The sequence below is a fragment of the Enoplosus armatus genome, chromosome 13, assembly GCF_043641665.1.
Source record: "Enoplosus armatus isolate fEnoArm2 chromosome 13, fEnoArm2.hap1, whole genome shotgun sequence".
NCBI classification, from domain to species: domain Eukaryota; kingdom Metazoa; phylum Chordata; class Actinopteri; order Centrarchiformes; family Enoplosidae; genus Enoplosus; species Enoplosus armatus.
In genome coordinates, this window is record NC_092192.1 from 10,598,651 (window position 1) to 10,616,316 (window position 17,666).

Below are 17,666 nucleotides of genomic sequence, written 5' to 3' on the forward strand. Positions count from 1 at the left end.
CTTTATTTCGGACATAAAGGCCATTCTGACAATTTTTGTTAAAGTTAGATTTAGACTTACCATAACTCTTAAGATTAAAGCCCAACATTTAGGAGAGAGAAAAAGAGGGGAGAACATGCAACTAGCTATGTGTTTGATAATAACAGATCAGAGCAGCGTACAGTAGCAAGTCAGTGCTTTACGCTACATCATGATCCTCTTCAGCTGGAACAAGTTCACCAGAGTGGGACCTTTGCAGCTCGTTTTGGTTTGGACTTCTTCTCTGATCCTCGGCAGGTGAATCTTCTCTGTCCTGGACTCTCTCTCATAGCAGGGACACACCTTTAGGTGCTCGGACATGGACGGTACGTCTCGGAAGCACCAAGTGTCCACTGGAGAGAACAAGGTGCTGAACTGCCACACCTGAAGTCCCAGAGAGAGAGGGGCAAGAGAGACAGAGCTGAATATTCAGTATAAAGTAGATATGCAAGTAAAGTACAAGTACCTCATAATTGTACTTAACTACAGTACTTGAGTAAATGTACTTAGTTACTTTCCACCACTACAAACCTCCCTGATTCTGTCTTGTCTCATACTGTATCTCTCATATAAATTAACAATCACTTTCCCTTTAAAGTACATGACATACTTTAAACTGTCCAGATGTTGCTGATAAAAGCAGCACCCACTGTCACTCCTTATAAATTCACACTAGCTCTCACCCTCTGCTTCACCCTCCACTTGGCTCTTCCATGTGAGTAGGTCTGTCTCTCCCAGCGCAGGGTGACCATCCCTCTCTCCTCCAGCAGAGAGGAGCACACCTGCCTCATGAGCTGGGACACCAGAGCCAGCTGGGACAGGGACAGACTGTCCAGGAAACTGGCCATGTGGCACAGCACCTCGTAGGGCAGCAAGCTCAGAGAGTCCTCCCCTCCTCCTGCCCGGCCTCCTCTCTTCCTCTGAGCTGTGGAGGAGTCCACTGTGCTCCTGGACGGCTGGGAGACGTCAGCCAGTGAGACAGGAACAACGGGATGCAGACTGAAGCAGCCCAGATCCTCGCTGAAAAGAAACCTTGGTCTTTAAAGGTGCATTAGATTTTTACTGCATGACTGTAATTTATTTGCAGGGGATTAATGATGACTGCTGCTGAGACTTGTTGGCTTTTAAATTTTAATATCGGGCCCATGCTTCACCGTCAGGCAAACAGTTTCTCAACAATAGTTCACCTCTCACCTACTTCCACTCTGTAACGCAGGGCAGTGCTAAGAGTGAAGGCATACAATGATACAGGACTTCAGGTCTAATTCACTGCTCTTCCCTGCTTTGTTTGGAGGAAGACGATCCTTATCAGTGTTGTTGCAATTCCTATTGGTCAACAGTTAAAAGAGTACTCCACCGATTTAGCATTGTACTCTTATAATATTGTCGGACTCACAAAGAACAATAAAAATAAGGATAAAAATGTATGCAGCAGAAGCAGTATTTTTTATTCTATGCATTATTCTTCCCTGTCAAAACCTGGCGCCTGCATTACCCACAATGCAACTCGGCCACTGACAGTTCAGTCTGAGATTTGGGTATGTTATGCTAGTAGTGGCTAACATACAACGTAGATTCTTAAATGCAACTTTAAAGTTGACACTGAAGCTTTAGTGGTTTACATACTGACATACTGTATTTAAATTATTTCTACCTTCCAATTATATATCAAATTAAATTGCCCCTTTTCACACCTTAATCTGTTTACACTTACGTTTGCCTTTGTTCCAGCCATAATATGTTGCTTTAACATAAAGTAGATTAAATGAAAGAAGCAAGATGAAACGTGCATCAGTACCACACAATAATAAAGATGGACTATTAGTTTTATCTCACTTGTAGGTGACAGTAGCTTCATGTGTGGAGGGCTGCAACCTCCTCTGGCTGTAGGTGCACCCCAGGTACGCCAGGGGGCATCTCTGCTCGAACCAGCCATTCACACCCATCTGGATGTCACTGTGGATGTTCCTGCATATGTGAGCATATTGATTATTAGAAAATGAAACGAAATAAAACTTGGTTGATTTGGCCCAATACAATCATTTAAGACTAAACAACTATTGAACTGAGTGATAAAGTTTTATGCCTGACAGGTGGTGTTTAGAGCGTTATTACAAATCATATAGGATCAGTTTCTTCAGAATAGAATAAAGTAATAATGATGGTAATAGAAATATGAGTCACTAATACTTCTTTTTTACTTTTCTCTACTTTACATACCTCTAGTATGAGTTTAAACACAAAATTTGATTGATTTTAAATGATTTCTGGTCCCATATCTTACTTGAATCTTGAAACTATGAAGAAACTAAATATTTTGGGACTATAATGGAATTTGTAGCCTCTCATGCAGGCAAGAATAATAGACCCACTTATAATGTTTGCCATATTCTCTGCGCTGGAAGGTGCATCCACAGAGGAAGGTGAAGGCGGAGCTGGCCTTGTGGTGTCGGCTGGTGACGCTCTCCACCTGCAGCTGAAGGTGCAGCTCCAGCGGTTTTGCAGCGGTCAGGTCGGCCAGCGACGTGTTTCTCCGGAAAGGAGCAGACAGGAAGCTGTATGTCTGTGTGCCCTCATCTTGTAACAGACCATCTGTGCATACGTTCTCTGCAATGAGGTGACCCCTTTGCTCCCTCTCCAGGGAGCACAGCAGAGAGGCCTGAGGAGCAAAGCAAACGTAGAATCATATTCTAAATATGGCTGCAACTATAATGATTATGTTCATTATTGATAAATCGGATTATTTCTTCCATTAATAGTTTGATCACGTTGAAGCATTTTTAAGCAGTTGAGAAAAAGGAGTTCAAAGTTTTCAGGTTGACCGTTGCAGATGACTATTATGTAATTCCTTCATTTTATGTATTTTGGACTCATTGTTTTACAATGCTGTTCCAGCTTTCCATCTCCCTTTTTTATTTCTAACTTGATATTAATTTAATTAATTAATTTACACTGAATAAGTTACTTAAAAGTAGCAAATTGTGAATTCCACTACAGTCAGATGCTGATATGGCAGTTACAGCTACTGGAAGCTAGGCTAGTTACCTTTTAGCAGGCCAGTTTAGCTGCTTTTACTCTCCATGATTGGATTTAGCTGCTGCCTTGTTCATGTTGGATAACAACCTAAATTTCCAAAATGCTGGGACACCACATTATGGTTTGTGTTTTTGTATCATCACATTTAACATGCTGTTTTCTTGTAGAGCAATATAGTCCTATTATCTCAACATACTATGTCACAAGCAGCCTGTGATGTACCAGAATATAAGGTACATTCAATCTAAAAGAACAAGAGATGCAGCTCAATTGTTTTAAAAGCTAAGTGAATTTGTAAAAAGAAAATTCTTCAGCTCTTCAGCAGTCTTCCAACTCATTGTTTTGGTTTTTCAGCAGAAGCCATGGTTCGTTTTTATATATATTTAATTAACCTTCGTACCTGTAATCGTAGAAGTTCTTTCTCTCACCTGAACTTCCTCCCACACTGGCATCTCCTCTAGCGCCACCCCCAGGTCACTGGTATCCACAGCTTGATTCTCCCTCTTGTAGAAACCAGGGTTGCGGATGCGGCTCTGCCTGGCAGAGAAGCTGGTTGGAATCTTAAAGGTACGCACAGTGATAATCTTCATCGGCTCCAGATGTCCGTACACAAATGTCTTCTTCAGATTTCCAGCGAGACAGGAGGAGGAGGAGGTGGAGGTGGAGGAAGCAATGCACGCACTGCTCACCTGTTTGCAGGTGTTTGATGCTGTGGCGCCCGTACAGGTATCTGCTGCATCTTCCTCTGTCAGAGTGCCCAGGCCTGGTCCTCTCCTTTTAGCCAGTTCCTTGCCTTTGCCTGCTGCAGATGACCCTTCAGCTTCCCTGCAGCCACCCATCTCCATACTGAATATGCGCTCCCAGGCGCTGAAGTTTTCTAACAGATCAGCGCTCACCGATGCCGTGGCAATAGCCTCTCTCTCCTCCTGGGTTAGCTCTCGCTCATATTCAACCTCATCCTCATCTTCATCTTCATCTTCATCCTCGTCTTTTTCATCAGGGGTATTGATATCAAACATGTTACAAGATATCCAGGTGTGACCCCTGGCTTCCTTTGCAGCTGCCTTTTCTGCTGCCTTCTTCTTCAAGGCAGCCTTTCTCTGCTTCTCCTTCCTCCTCTCTTCCTCTTTCTCCTCCTCATCCACACTCTGGATCAGCTCTGGGAACAGTTTCTTCATCTTCATGGAGTGAAACAGGCGGTCCTGGTCTTTCAGGGCCATGGCCAGGTCCAGACATCCTCCCTGATCTCTCTCCTTGAGCAAGTTTTCATGCAGCACTGTGTTCGGATAAGAATGAGCGTCGTTGGCCGGCCAGCGGTTCCACTCCATGGAGCAACACACCACGCTGGCCGGACACACCTGGAGGTGAGCTGCCTGCGAGGAGCGGGGCAGGTGGACCGGGCAGCCGTACCCAGCGTTGAGGCAGGGCACCCTCACGTTAGGACAGAGCAGCATGTGATCCTCCTCTTTGCACAGATGGAAGAGAGCTCCACAGAGCAGGCGGCAGGGGGTGACCGCACAGCACACAGAGACCTCCACCCGAGCCCTGCAGCGCCGGCTGTAGCAGGAATCACAGTGGACATGCTGTCGCACCCTGGAGGCCCGAGAACGATGACTCTGATTGGGTTTAGGGAGGAAAAAAGGAAAATGATTGTCAGAATCAAGAAAAGCAACTAAATCAGCATTTTCTTCAATTTCAAACTTCAGATTTAGTGAGCTCATAGAATAGTAACATGTTTCCATATTACTTTTGCATTTCAAATACATTTGAATGGTCATTTATATTTATTAGTTTAAATTGTTGCATCATTAGGCCTTTTATTTCAAAATCTGGGGGAGATGCTAAAGTTTCTAAAGATACCAAATATGTCGGGCTGAATTTGTTTATAAAATGATGCAAAACAAAAATGAGACCTACAATATTTTAATTTGATTGAATGGTTCAGGTTTGAATATTTCACTTTGTGTAAACATCATACAGCTTCAATCAAACAGAATATATTGTATATGACACTGTCAAACACTGTTTAATAAGATGATTTTAACAACCTTAAGGCAAACTTAAGGAGAAATAAAAGTGCAGAGCTGAATGTTCAACAACATTTGATCTTACAGTTGCAAAATAAAACCGTACCATGCTTCAGATCCTCGGGCACCAGTTTTTTTTTTTTATCTGAAGCTGTAGGTCTGTCCTGCAAACAGAGAGGAAACTATGAATCTCAAAGTCTCACAGTACAATCAGCTTGAAAAAATGTAAACACACAATGGCAGGACACCAGCAGAGTCAAAGGGAACTGTGAATTACAGACTTTAGCCTACCGCTGTAAGAGTTGGGAAGGAGGGAAACACGCTCCTTGCACTCGCGTCTTGTGCTGGAAAGACCAAAGTGTCCGTGTGTTTGTCTGTGCTATGTGTGTGTGTGTGTGTTATAAATAGAGCTGAGCGCTGACCGAGAAATGTTACACAGGTGGTCAGAAACAGGGTTTGGGTTACCAGCGTCCTCAGCCACTTCCATCAGAAAATGTCCCTCACCTTCTTTCCCCTGAGTCATATTGTGGTGCTGCGTAGAATTGATTTCAAGCTGCAGAGAGCAAAATGAGTCTTATTTCACATCCAAACAGTGTCCTCTAGTGGAGATTGACCAAAGCTTCGTCTGTGTATTTTATTGCAGTCATTCCAACAGAAGATTAACTCTTTACTCTGTACTGGAAACAGGCGCTCGGCTCATTCATCCTGCCCCAGAATGAATGAGTTTGGAGGCTTGAATCCGCTGCAGCAGAGTGAGACACTGAGAGGGGAGTTATGTCTCCTGCTGAACCTGCTTGCTGCTGCTTGGCTAATTTTAACCTGCCAGTTCAAAGAGCACGGGGAAGGAAAGCAACGTTATAAAACCAAAGAGGAAACAACACGTCTGCGGAGGCTCCGTGGTAAGACCGATGTCTAGAAACGGGTTGATCCCCTTGTGAATGTGTTGAAATACATTTATAATGTCTGTTTTTGTTTATCTAAATTGCAAGCAGAACAGAGAAACCACTCAGACAAGTAATGCAGCTGTAGAAGTTAGATATTTCCGTTGCTTTTAGAGCTCGTCTGATTTACTGTTGAGATTTTGAAATGTCAGATTAACAGTGCCACAGGACACATAACTGAACAATACTACTATTTAGGCCCGTATACAATTTACTTTGAATATCAGCTCTACCTTATACAGTAAGAACATGGAATAAGTACGTTTTAATGCATTTGGAGCCAAGAAATATTTGTTTTATGATCAGTGCATGAAGAACAAAAGTTGTTCACTGGAAATTGTTTCAAATAACTGTCTTTTTGTGCTGCTGATTTGTTGTGTGGCCTGTGTCATTGGTTCCCAACATGGGAGGTACTGACCCCTAAAGGGTCACAGTATAAATCTGAGGGTCATGAGATGACAGGACGGGATACCAAAAAAAGAACATTCATGCTACCCAAAACTCTTATAATAATTGTGAATTACTGGGTAGTAGATGTTGCTTTGTTTTTTTGTTTTCAGGGGTCACAAGCCAACAAGGTTTGGGATTACAGGCCTATGTGATTCACTATTTAAGGCTGATGTTACAGATCAAGGTATGAATCTCTGTGTCAATGTTCTATATTTTTCTTGCAGGATTACAAAACGTCTGATTCAAAGTCCTGTAGATATGGTGAGTCACAGATTTTCCAGTTGTTGGTGTTGGTTTTATAAAGCTTTGGTGTATGTGATGAATCTTTCTCCTTAATCCTAGTTGGCTCCTCTCTTTTTCTTTCTCATCCAATCAGAGTCATCGTTCTCGGGCCTCCAGGGTGCGACAGCATGTCCACTGTGATTCCTGCTACAGCCGGCGCTGCAGGGCTCGGGTGGAGGTCTCTGTGTGCTGTGCGGTCACCCCCTGCCGCCTGCTCTGTGGAGCTCTCTACCACCTGTGCAAAGAGGAGGATCACATGCTGCTCTGTCCTAACGTGAGGGTGCCCTGCCTCAACGCTGGGTACGGCTGCCCGGTCCACCTGCCCCGCTCCTCTCAGGCAGCTCACCTCCAGGTGTGTCCGGCCAGCGTGGTGTGTTGCTCCATGGAGTGGCTCCGCTGGCCGACTGATGACACAAACCCACACAGCGACATAGCCCTGCAGGAGAACGTGATGAAGGAAAATGAGGGGCAGGTGGAGGCTTTGGATCTTGCCATGGCCCTGGTCGATCAGTCAGACCTTTACAGCCGCCTGAAAATGAAGCCTCTCTTTCCAGAGCTGATGGAGGAAGAAGAGGAAATAAAGATTGAGAAGAAAGAGGAGATGGCAGTTGGAGGGATTGTCAATGGCGTCTCAAACAAAGATACCAATGAAGGTAAATCATAGTGCTGCTTTGGTCCAACATGAGATAACCACCTTAGTTAGGAGTCACTATAAAGGCCCTGAAAACTTGAAAGTGATGTCACTTACTCTCATGCACCAGTCAGGACTGAGGAACGTTTGAATCAGAATCTGATGATAATGAAATCTGATCAAACTACACCCACACTGTCCTGATGAAGCAGATTAGCTGTAAATAAAACTTAAAGAAGTTTTTTTTTTGTTTTTACTTGATCGTTGCTTATTTAGTCATAATTATTTAATGTTATGAGAAATCCGGAAGATTTAAAACCAAGGTTTCAGGGGCTTTAAGAATACAACAACTAGGTTTTAAGGTTTGAATTACAGTGATGAATTTTAATGAGAAAAAGGTTTTCAATGCACAGTATTCTTACAACAAAACTCTTCACAGGCACATATACGTTACAACTTGTTGTAATGACCAATCTTTCAAAAGTATATCCATGTCAATAATACAATTTCTGCTCTTTTCCCTCATCTGTTGTCTTTACATTTCTCCAACTGGTCTCCCCACATCTGTTCCTGCAGAAAACAACTTGTCTGAGAATAATGTTGTTGAAGAGTCTGTACAGAACAGTGTGGATCAAGGCTTAGGCCTCAGCAAAGAGAAATACGACCTGTGTGAGATGATGTTCAGCATGGAGAAAGGCGGCTGTGCTGTTGCTCAGGCAAACCAAGACAATCCCAAACAAAACCCTGGTGAGAAGGTGAAGGCCCAGAGGAAGGACAGCACAGTGAAAAAAACACGTGCAGACCACAAAGAGAAAGATGGTGTGGCTGCACACACACCAGACACAAGTAAGACAGGACACGCCCCGTGGCAGGAGGGGGTGCTGGAGCGTCTGGGGCAGGATCTCAGCCCACAGGAGTACAACATGTATGTGGTGCATCATGGGCGCATGCTGCTCACCTTCGGACAAATCCAGGCCTGTACACCGAGGGATAAAGACTTTGTCTACGGCAGCCTGGAGCCAATCCCAGTCCAGACCCTGCGCTCTTTCAAGGTGATGATTTCAAGCTAGATTTCAGTTTGCATCAACCAAAGTAATGCAAACTGCAGTTGACACATCTTTAAGAATACAAACGACTGCAGTTGGAAACTGCACTCAACAACATTACAGCCCCTGAAAAGTTATTTTTAAAAAATATTAAATATTTATGAGTAAATCAGCAACAATCAAAGTTAATGTTTGGAAAAAACCCTCAGGTGTTATTATTTAAGAGTTTAACTCTTAAACTCAGCTCGTCTGTTTCATCAGGACTGTGTTGGTGTGTTTTATGTCACCATAAACGTATTCACAGTACAGGTAATTAATAGAATTAATAGATGAGTGGCATTAGTGTGATGGCCAAAAGCCACAGGTTCATAAGGTTTATTAAGTGACATTACAGCTGTGTGTTGACCAGTGTCTCCAGAAGCAACACACTTCTTATTTCGAAGGTCCAAAAGATGGTGGCGACCGTAAAGCTGCAACTCGGGCCTTCAAACCAGCTCCAATGCAAACTAATGGGCAACGTCACACCTTGCAGCCCATCTTAACAGCCTATAGTGTGATTTGCTCAGATTTGATTGACAGTGGAGCGACAATAGGAGCAAACAACACCAATGTTTGATTGGTGCAACAAAGCACATGTGATCACCCTTTTCTAACTGAGCCTCAGCCTTTAAATGTTTTCTGACTCTCCTCCTTTTAGTAGCCTTTAAAATAGGACCAAGACAGTTCCCTTGTTCTGACAAATGCAGCCACTAATGTGCAAAGATTCCCAATGCAGCTTTAAAATAAGCATCAACAAAACACACTGTAGTCAACCAGACCTAATAATAATCTACAAAAGACGTGTTCAATGTGGCTTCTAATGTAGTGAATTTCTTCCTATAAGGTCCCTGACAGCTATCACTACAAGCGGCGGATTCATCTGTACGACACGGCTGCGCGGGCTCAGAGCGAGTCTCGCAGTGTGGACACATCGGACCTCGGAGTCAACGAAGAGGACTGGTTCACTGATGAAGCGGCAGCCACCCTGCTGGGCTACGCCGAGAGGGAGGTCATGGGTCACAAGGTCAGTCAGATATTTATGACAGCATAAGTAAAGATATATAAACTGCACACTGGATCAGATGAGGGAGATGAAAGTGGAAGTAAGAAATCAACTTCTGCATACATAACACTTAATGGTGAATTTATTAAAGAGCTACGTTTTGGTACAACAACCTTTGTGAAGCACTATGGAAATGAGTGGAAAACAATGGCTTTGTGAAATGTAGTCAGTAATGACAAGTATACATGATTTATGACTCTTTAAATGGCCTAAAACATGTAAAAACATTGGTATGGTCCGTTAGCTATTAATTAATTATGTATTGTGATCGATTGGTCTCCATGCAGATCAGCAAGCCAAAGGCAGCCGATGGGCTCTTATTTGACGTGGGAACACAGACGCACACGTTTCGCTCGGCTCCGTTTAAAGGGAAGATGACTCTGGCGGAGGTGATGGTGGACAGACCACTGAAGCTTCATCTCCAGCTGCAGGCAGAGAGTGTGAACAGCAGACACAACAGAGCCAGCTGTGTCTTCTCCTACCTCTGCGGTCACACCTTCCACCGCAGAGAGTTCGCCACACATTTCAGGTTCTTACTCCCGTCACATGTGGCATTTTCAGCAGTTTGTCTCTCCTGTCTCAACCTACTGACATTAAATTAATAAATGTTGATTTGTCGCTGAGAATTCAGCAATTGTGGATTACCAAAAGGATGCAACTAATTGGAAAGGTCAACTAGTAGGATAAATACTGTAAAATCGGAACAGAGTCTCTTTTTATTTTCATTGTCTTTTTCATTTGTCAACCACCTGCAAAAAGCTTGGATATGAGTGTCAATTTACTTCACTGTTTAATGAATGTATAAATCGTTATCTCCTTCCCAGGAACGTTCACAGCGACATCCAGACGTGTCTGAGTGGATGGTTCATGCAGAGATGCCCCCTTGCGTATCTGGGATGCACATACAGCCAGAGGAGGTTTCATCCCTCCACACATGAAGCCGCCGTCTCCTACAAGTGAGCACAACTCACATTCATCAATCCAGATTCCAATATTTGGGTCTTCCATTTCTTTTGACATATAATATTTCTTCCCTGCAGTCAGCAACTGAGGACTTTCAACTTGCGCCCAACACTTGCAGCCTCAGCATGCGACGCCTCCCAGCCTTCCAGGAGCCCAGTGGACTCCTCCACGGCTCAGAGGAAGAGAGGAGGCCGGGCAGGAGGAGGGGTGGACTCTCTGAGCTCGCTGCCCTACGAGGTGCTGTGCCACATGGCCAGTTTCCTGGACAGTCTGTCCCTGTCCCAGCTGGCTCTGGTGTCCCAGCTCATGAGGCAGGTGTGCTCCACTCTGCTGCAGGAGAGAGGGATGGTCACCCTCCGCTGGGAGAGGAAGACCTACTCTCATGGAGGAGCCAAGTGGAGGGCCAAACCTGTGAGATACTAAATCATCTAATCCATCCATCATTTTAGTCTTTTATAATAACGAATCCCATACTAACTGTGATTTCTCTCCAGGTGTGGGAGTTCAGTCACCTCTTCTCCTCAGTGGATTCATGGCGTATGGCAGACATCCCTCCTATATCTGCTCATCTAAAAGTCTGTCCTTACTACCAGACCTCTCTGCACAGTGAGCCTGTTGCCCTCCCCAGCATGAGTGAGAAACAGGGGGGCAGCCAGGAGAGGCTCAGCCTCGTCAACCATTTCACAGGAAACAGATGAAAAAAAAAGTTTAATTCTCCCTGCTGTGTCAGAGTTTATTTGTGTATTATTTACACTTCACACTGCACAGGGACGATGTCTTACAATCAGTATGTCACAAAGCACCACACAGAAGAAATAAAATCAACCTGAACTTTTCTTCTTCTTCTTCTTCTTCTTCTTCTTCTTCTTCATGATCTACCCTAATATTCAATATTATGGAACTCATGGCCATCTTGTACAGCTTTAATTTATTTACTACAACATTTTATTATATGTAAAAAAATAATTTTAACATTGCAAGGGACCACTCTTCATAATGAGTACTTTTATTTTTGATACTTGAAATACATTTTGCAAATAATACTAATTTAAATCCAGGATTTATACATATTTTACACTATTACCTTTTACTTAAGGAAAGCATCTGAATACTCAAAAATAAATGAATATCCTCATATGATGTATAAACTTTCCCAAAATATGAATTAAAAACAAATCTAAATACACATTGTGGCCCAGAGGTGGGATAAGCTCACTATCATTTTAGCGAATAAAAAAATGTATTCCCTTTCGTTTTGGCAGCAGCTGGTACCATCACTTCCATCGAGCTCCACCTCCTCCTCTTCCTGCAACGTGGCACTAATCACCCCTCATACCGGGCTGCTTTGTTGTGAATACAGCAGCGGCGCCGTACTGCACGTACAACCAGAAGGTTATGACGAGGTTATTCCGACTCTCGACTGCAGCAGGATTCATTCACTCTAAGGCAAAACGTCGGTCTGCCGCAGCAGTGAAACAGCTCACCTGAGGGCGTGAAAGGAAACGAGGGGAAGTGCCGTTTTGCACACTGGACGTTTTGCACGAGTCTTTTGTCTTCTCCATCTCTGCTGCATCAAGGACAGAGATTCCGGGGCGATACGAGGATCCATGAGAAACGCTTTGAACAGGGCACCGCTTCAGTATCACGGTAGGCCAGAGATGAGTGCACAGTTACAGGTACACGCTGAGCACAGCACCAGTGACCGACGGTGCAGAAAGCAGAAACCTCTCATGGGCCAGAAATCAAACTGAATGAATTAAATGAGAGAGAGCAGACATTTCGCTAATAAGCTTACAAGATAATTACCAAACCTCTGAAATGCTGCAGAAAAGCACTGTAATATACTGCAGGTCGTTGTAGTGTTAGTGGTGTGATTTATTACTCTAAATAAATTAATATAAGACATGATGTTTATTTGTTTTCAGTGGACCTGATACCTAACATATGGCACTGCTCTATGTCAGAGCTCAAATTGGGACCCTACTTCAATGTAAACAGCTGGAAAATCCCTCATCATAAATCATCCAGCTGACAGCATCTGTGTGCAGGTTGTGTGGGGGTTCAGCCATGGATGCCGGGAGGCTGGAGCTGCAGGTGGCCAGTGTGGAGAGAGGCATCGTCTTCCTGAAGCAGGAGCACCTGGCCATGTTGACCGGCCTGCAGGTGGAGATCACACACCTGAAGAGGCGCTGTCATGGTCAGTCTACTGGTGACCTGCTGCTCTCCATCTCCTAATGTGTCTCTTAACCACCTGTCTGTCTGTCTGTCACCCTGCCTTATTGTGCTTCTACTCCTCTCGGCTGCAGAGCTAAGCTGTGAGCTGGACTCCAGGTTTCCTGACAGAAACACAGAAGGTAAGACATTACAACTCCTTGCTGACGAAGGGGAAGACGATATGTGGGAGATGCTGAAGTTGTATATCCTAATTATGGAAGGGAAAGCACAAAGGCTGTGCAGAGGAGGACTGGGAATTCACAAGGACCTCACGATTATTATTTTATTGCAGTAAACTGAGATGAACCTTTTGATATTTTTGTATTACTTTAAACATGTATTTATATTTGCTGTATTTTATTTATATTTATATTTTATTACATTTGCTATTAATAGGGACTAATACTGACTTAATGATTCAAGTTTCTTTGTAAATGCCATCATAAAATTCAGTGTTTCCCCCACTGACTTATTTTTAGTGCCACGGCATCCTTAGAATTATGGTACCTGACACAAAAAGTAACAATTGACAAATCAAAAATGAGTTCCACGCACTGAGGTACACTGATTTTAAATTTGGGAAAAGAGACCACTGTTAGAGTTGAGGAATCAGATTCGGTATTGTGAGAGAAACAGTTGGATCAGCACATAGTTAGTTATGTGTGACAGGACACGTCAATGTGCTCTGTGTTTCCTGCTAGAAAATGCAATGCTCCAGAAACAACATGCTATGTGTTGCATTAGATAGACAGATGTTTGATTACGTTACTTTTGTTGCGTTATGTGAAAACTAACACCATACATAAAAAGTTAAAAGATGCAGCAACATTTTGTTGGAAATCAAAGCACTGTTTCTTCCTACAAGATTGGACTTTTATTTGGTTTTGTATGTTTTTGTTTTGAATGGCGTTTATGGCAAGCAACATCGTTTTATCCACATTCAAGTGCTTTAGCCCAGCAAGTCCTTGATAAAGCAAATCTTGCAGTAAATGAGGCCTTTGTTGGATGAGGAAACATTCAAGCACTGCCATTTAGAACTGCATAAGATATGAAATGAGTTCTAAAGAGAAGTAAGATTTCTGTATATTTGTGTGTTCCAGCCAGGTTGCACTGAGGGATGAAGCAAATGAAGGAGCATAGAAAGGCACAGTGAAAAACAAATGTGTAAAACGTAATATGAGGATTGATCAAGCAGATGAAATGAAAGAGATATGGAGCATAGAAAAAAAACAGACTAAAGAGATACAATAATCTCCTCATGTGCATGTATACTTCACTCTTCTATGTGTTTGTTTCTCAGAGGAGGAAGCAGAGCTGGCAGCCCGTTGTGAGGCTGCAGAGCGTCTCCTACAGGACCAGCAGTGCATGATGGTTGCTGCGCGCGGGGAGCTGAGGGCCGGCCGGGCGCGAGCCTCGGCACTCGGAAGGAGCCTCAGGGAAGAAGAGCGGTGTTTCCTGGAGGAGCTGAAACGCCGCAGCCACAAGATCACGCTGCTGAGTCGCGAGCTGCAACGCCAAAATGTTATCACGACGAGCCTCTGCCACGAGCTCCACACCGCACGCTTAAAACTGTTCCAGCAACGGCACAGCACAGAGTCGGCTGCAGAGGGAGAGGAGGAACCCAGAGGGAAGGAAGGAGAAGAAGAAGAGGAAGAGGAGGATGAAGATGAAGATGAGGAGGATGAAGATGATGAAGGGGAGGGATCAGACTGGCTTCTGTCTCCGCCTCCTCCAGCCTCTCCCAGCCAACCAGAAGCAAGGCACAAGAGGCGTGTCAGCGTGAGGGAGGAGAGGGTCAGGGCTTGCATCCCGCAGGAGAGAGTGACATCCCCACAGAGGCCACACCCCATGCCTGACCCCGCCCTCTTCTTGGTGCCGCTTAGATACCGCCTCCTCCGCTTGAGGCGACCAATCAGAACGCAGGACGGAGAGGGGATGGAGGACGAGTGGGAGGATATAGAGGACAGCAGGGTACACAGGAGGGTGGACATGGGAGCAGGAGAGGGAGAAACTGCTCTGTGATGAAGATACAAAAGACAAAGTTGTCTTCCAGCAGGTCTCGGCCAAGATCAATCACCATCTGATGCAGTTATTCTAGAAAAAGTTTAAGATGAGAGAGGTGTAACCTTGTGATTGTCTGTAGATTTCAGGAAGTGAGTTAGATATTTAGAGTTAGTTGCACAAGAGAGTGTGATCGAACCTACACATCGACGTATTTACTGAATGTGGCACATTGATGGTACAACGTGTACTCTGAAAATGTGAAGAAATGAGTGGGTGAAAAAAGACAGAATTTTGATTTTAACACCGTCGATCACGGCCTCTGCCTGTAATTAGTAGCCTTGCCTCTGGGGGTCTATGAACACTTACTCCGTACAAAGTGGCAGCCTGCTTTTTCGCTGCACTAGCCATATTCCAGGTTCGGGAAGTCGCTCTAGAAGGCTTAGGGACATTTTTTATGATTTGCACTTTATTAAATTCATGCAATGTGCCTAATAATGGCAGAGAAGTATATCTGGTGTCATGTTGTCTGTTTTCAATGTTTAAAAAGCTTTTAGTACAGTAGGCCTTTGTCACAGCAGATATTCTGACTTGTCATTGTAGGAAAAGCACTACTAACATTAACGATGGCTCTGTTTCAGTAAGCCGTGATAGTGAGCCAGCATGCACAGTACCAAGTACCAGCACCCGGAAACTGCCATCAGCCATCAATAATTTTATTATTATTATTATTTGTGCTTTTCCTCCTGTGACGTGCCAAAATATCTGCTGTGAAAAAGACAACTGTATAAAGACCCAAGACCCCAATTATTACTGAAATTGTACAAGAACTGAAACAACCGATCAATTAATGGAGTAGTCAGTCAACAGAAAAATAATTTGAGTTATTATTCAAGCAAAAACGTCAAACACAGCTTCTTCAATCTGAGGATTTTCCTCTGTTTGGACTGTTGTGATGGAATTTTTTTGACTATTTTCTGATGTTTTATAGACCAAACAATTAATCGATTAATCAAGAGAATAATCTGCCCTAAATTGTACATAATACAAACATTCACCACTATTCAAATATCAGCGTAACCTTGTCAGAATGGTTCACAGCCCTCTTCTTGATCTGGAACATTTTCACCAACTTTTCAGACAACAGTGTGCTGCGCATAAGCTTTTATGTCAAGTCCTACACTGGGTGGCAGTGCAACCAAACCTTGACTGGGATTAAAATATGGCCAGATCTGCCTGCATTGCTGAAGGTGCCAAAGAAGTAAAAGAAGTAAAACTTACTCATAAGTCTCATTATATATTGATGTGTTAATAAAGGTACTATGAAAGCATGTTCTGCCAGCTTCCAGTTCAGATGAAGAAAGAAGAAATCACATTTAATTCACTGCGGTAAACATGCATTGCCATTAATTACACAAACACCTGTATCACTGAGCTTTACAGTTGACCGAATGAAATATTAAAATTGAGAAGGGGTGGAGAGGCCAGAGGATTCTGAGAGGTGCAGGAAGATTGTGATGACTCACAGTCTGATTTCTAATATACAGACTTATTTGCAACATGCCATAGCGGCCCACTGAAAGATAGCTGTACTTTTTTATTATTATAAACATGAGCCACTAGTTTTTTTCAGTGAGCCAATGTGGTGGCCTCAGATGAAAATGTAATTTAGATGAACATATGAAATCACATCAAACTAAATGAAACTTTCACTGTGGAGAAAAATTGGCATTGTGAGTTGGTATTTATGGAGTGATTCATTTATTGGTTAATTTACTGACAATCATGAGGAGATGTTGAGTCATTTAAATATTAATTTAATACAAAACCACTACAAAATACTGTATTACTCACATGTAGTAGTCAGTGTACCGAACTACACATGCAGCTCGTCTCCTAGCAAACGTCCCATTCTAGAACGTTCCCACAGTTGTCTTGGAAACTGTGCTCAGAATGTTAATGTCTCTCTGCAGCGCTGCCATGGCAACCAGAGCACTGCGTTCAAGCTCATGCCTGAAAGTGTGCGGAGAGGACAGAGACCGAATGCTGGAGGTTTGTGTTTGGGGGACGGTGTGCTGTGTCATTCCTTGTGTTTTCACAAGGGGAGCCAAAAATGTGAAGCTGCGCCACACCTCCTGCTGCCGCTATTTATACACCTTCTGCACGTGCTCACATTCAAGGTTGATAGAGAGTGCATGGACCGGTGTGAACACAGGAAGTTACATCATGAATAGCAGAGAGGTTGCCCTCTTCTGGACTTGAATGGGTACTAAGTGTGTCTGAATGTGCATGTGTGTGCGTATGTGTGAGGGCCTACATGCTCTCTCACAGCTCCTTTCCACCCATGAAGGGCAGACACACACACACACACACACACACACACACATGCACTGACACACGGTTTGTGTAACATGGTTTCGCAGCAAGGGCAGGGGAGCCTCCTGCTCTAGAGGAAAGCCTGGGAAACTCAGCTCTCTGATTTCAGCAGGATGAACAGCAGAGGAGTCTGGAGAAGATGACACTACACTGGCTGGTAGGGCCCATAGATTGGTTATGCTACTGATGCTGTTATTCTTCTGTTGTTTGAAATACATGCATGCATGTTTTCTGCTGCCCTTTTGTGTTCTCATGAGCTTGAATAAGGTGTTGCTTTTATAAAACTCTAATTAGGATTCAAGACATTAAAATTGGGTCTGTTTTGCCGTTTCGATTTAGACTGCTTTATGTCGGCAAAGTGTAACTTAGAGGCATTGTTTTAACTCTAAAATTGCACTCAGCATACCATTTCATCTGTGTTCCAGGATTCCCACATGTCCAACATCCTTCCAGAGTTCATCTGATGAGATTTAGTCTCCGAGATTTACCAGTTCTTTCCACTGTAAGGTGACACCACTGCAGGAACACTTCATAATCTCCCTGTTATCAGCTGTTGTCTAAGGCTCTTAGCTGTTTGCA

The 17,666-nt window shown here is 43.6% G+C and overlaps 3 protein-coding genes across 3 annotated transcripts; 2 read left to right on the top strand and 1 right to left on the bottom strand.

Moving 5' to 3' along the window:
• Positions 1–183: 183 nt before the first annotated feature.
• LOC139295444 (F-box only protein 40-like) lies at positions 184–5,785 on the bottom strand. The gene is made up of 6 exons (XM_070917638.1): positions 5,753–5,785; positions 3,483–4,670; positions 2,391–2,677; positions 1,855–1,986; positions 702–1,038; positions 184–402 (listed from the first exon to the last, which is right to left on the bottom strand). Exons 1-6 carry the CDS (start codon positions 5,783–5,785, stop codon positions 184–186), a joined length of 2,196 nt encoding a protein of 731 aa, XP_070773739.1.
• A 640-nt stretch (positions 5,786–6,425) lies between these two features.
• On the top strand, positions 6,426–11,194 carry LOC139295445 (F-box only protein 40-like). Its single transcript, XM_070917639.1, has 9 exons — positions 6,426–6,432; positions 6,583–6,656; positions 6,849–7,407; positions 7,962–8,437; positions 9,315–9,494; positions 9,821–10,062; positions 10,358–10,489; positions 10,574–10,907; positions 10,991–11,194. Exons 1-9 carry the CDS (start codon positions 6,426–6,428, stop codon positions 11,192–11,194), a joined length of 2,208 nt encoding a protein of 735 aa, XP_070773740.1.
• Positions 11,195–12,563: 1,369 nt separating this feature from the next.
• LOC139294759 (coiled-coil domain-containing 92B-like) lies at positions 12,564–14,732 on the top strand. Its single transcript, XM_070916674.1, has 3 exons — positions 12,564–12,693; positions 12,803–12,850; positions 14,011–14,732. Exons 1-3 carry the CDS (start codon positions 12,564–12,566, stop codon positions 14,730–14,732), a joined length of 900 nt encoding a protein of 299 aa, XP_070772775.1.
• Positions 14,733–17,666: the final 2,934 nt, after the last annotated feature.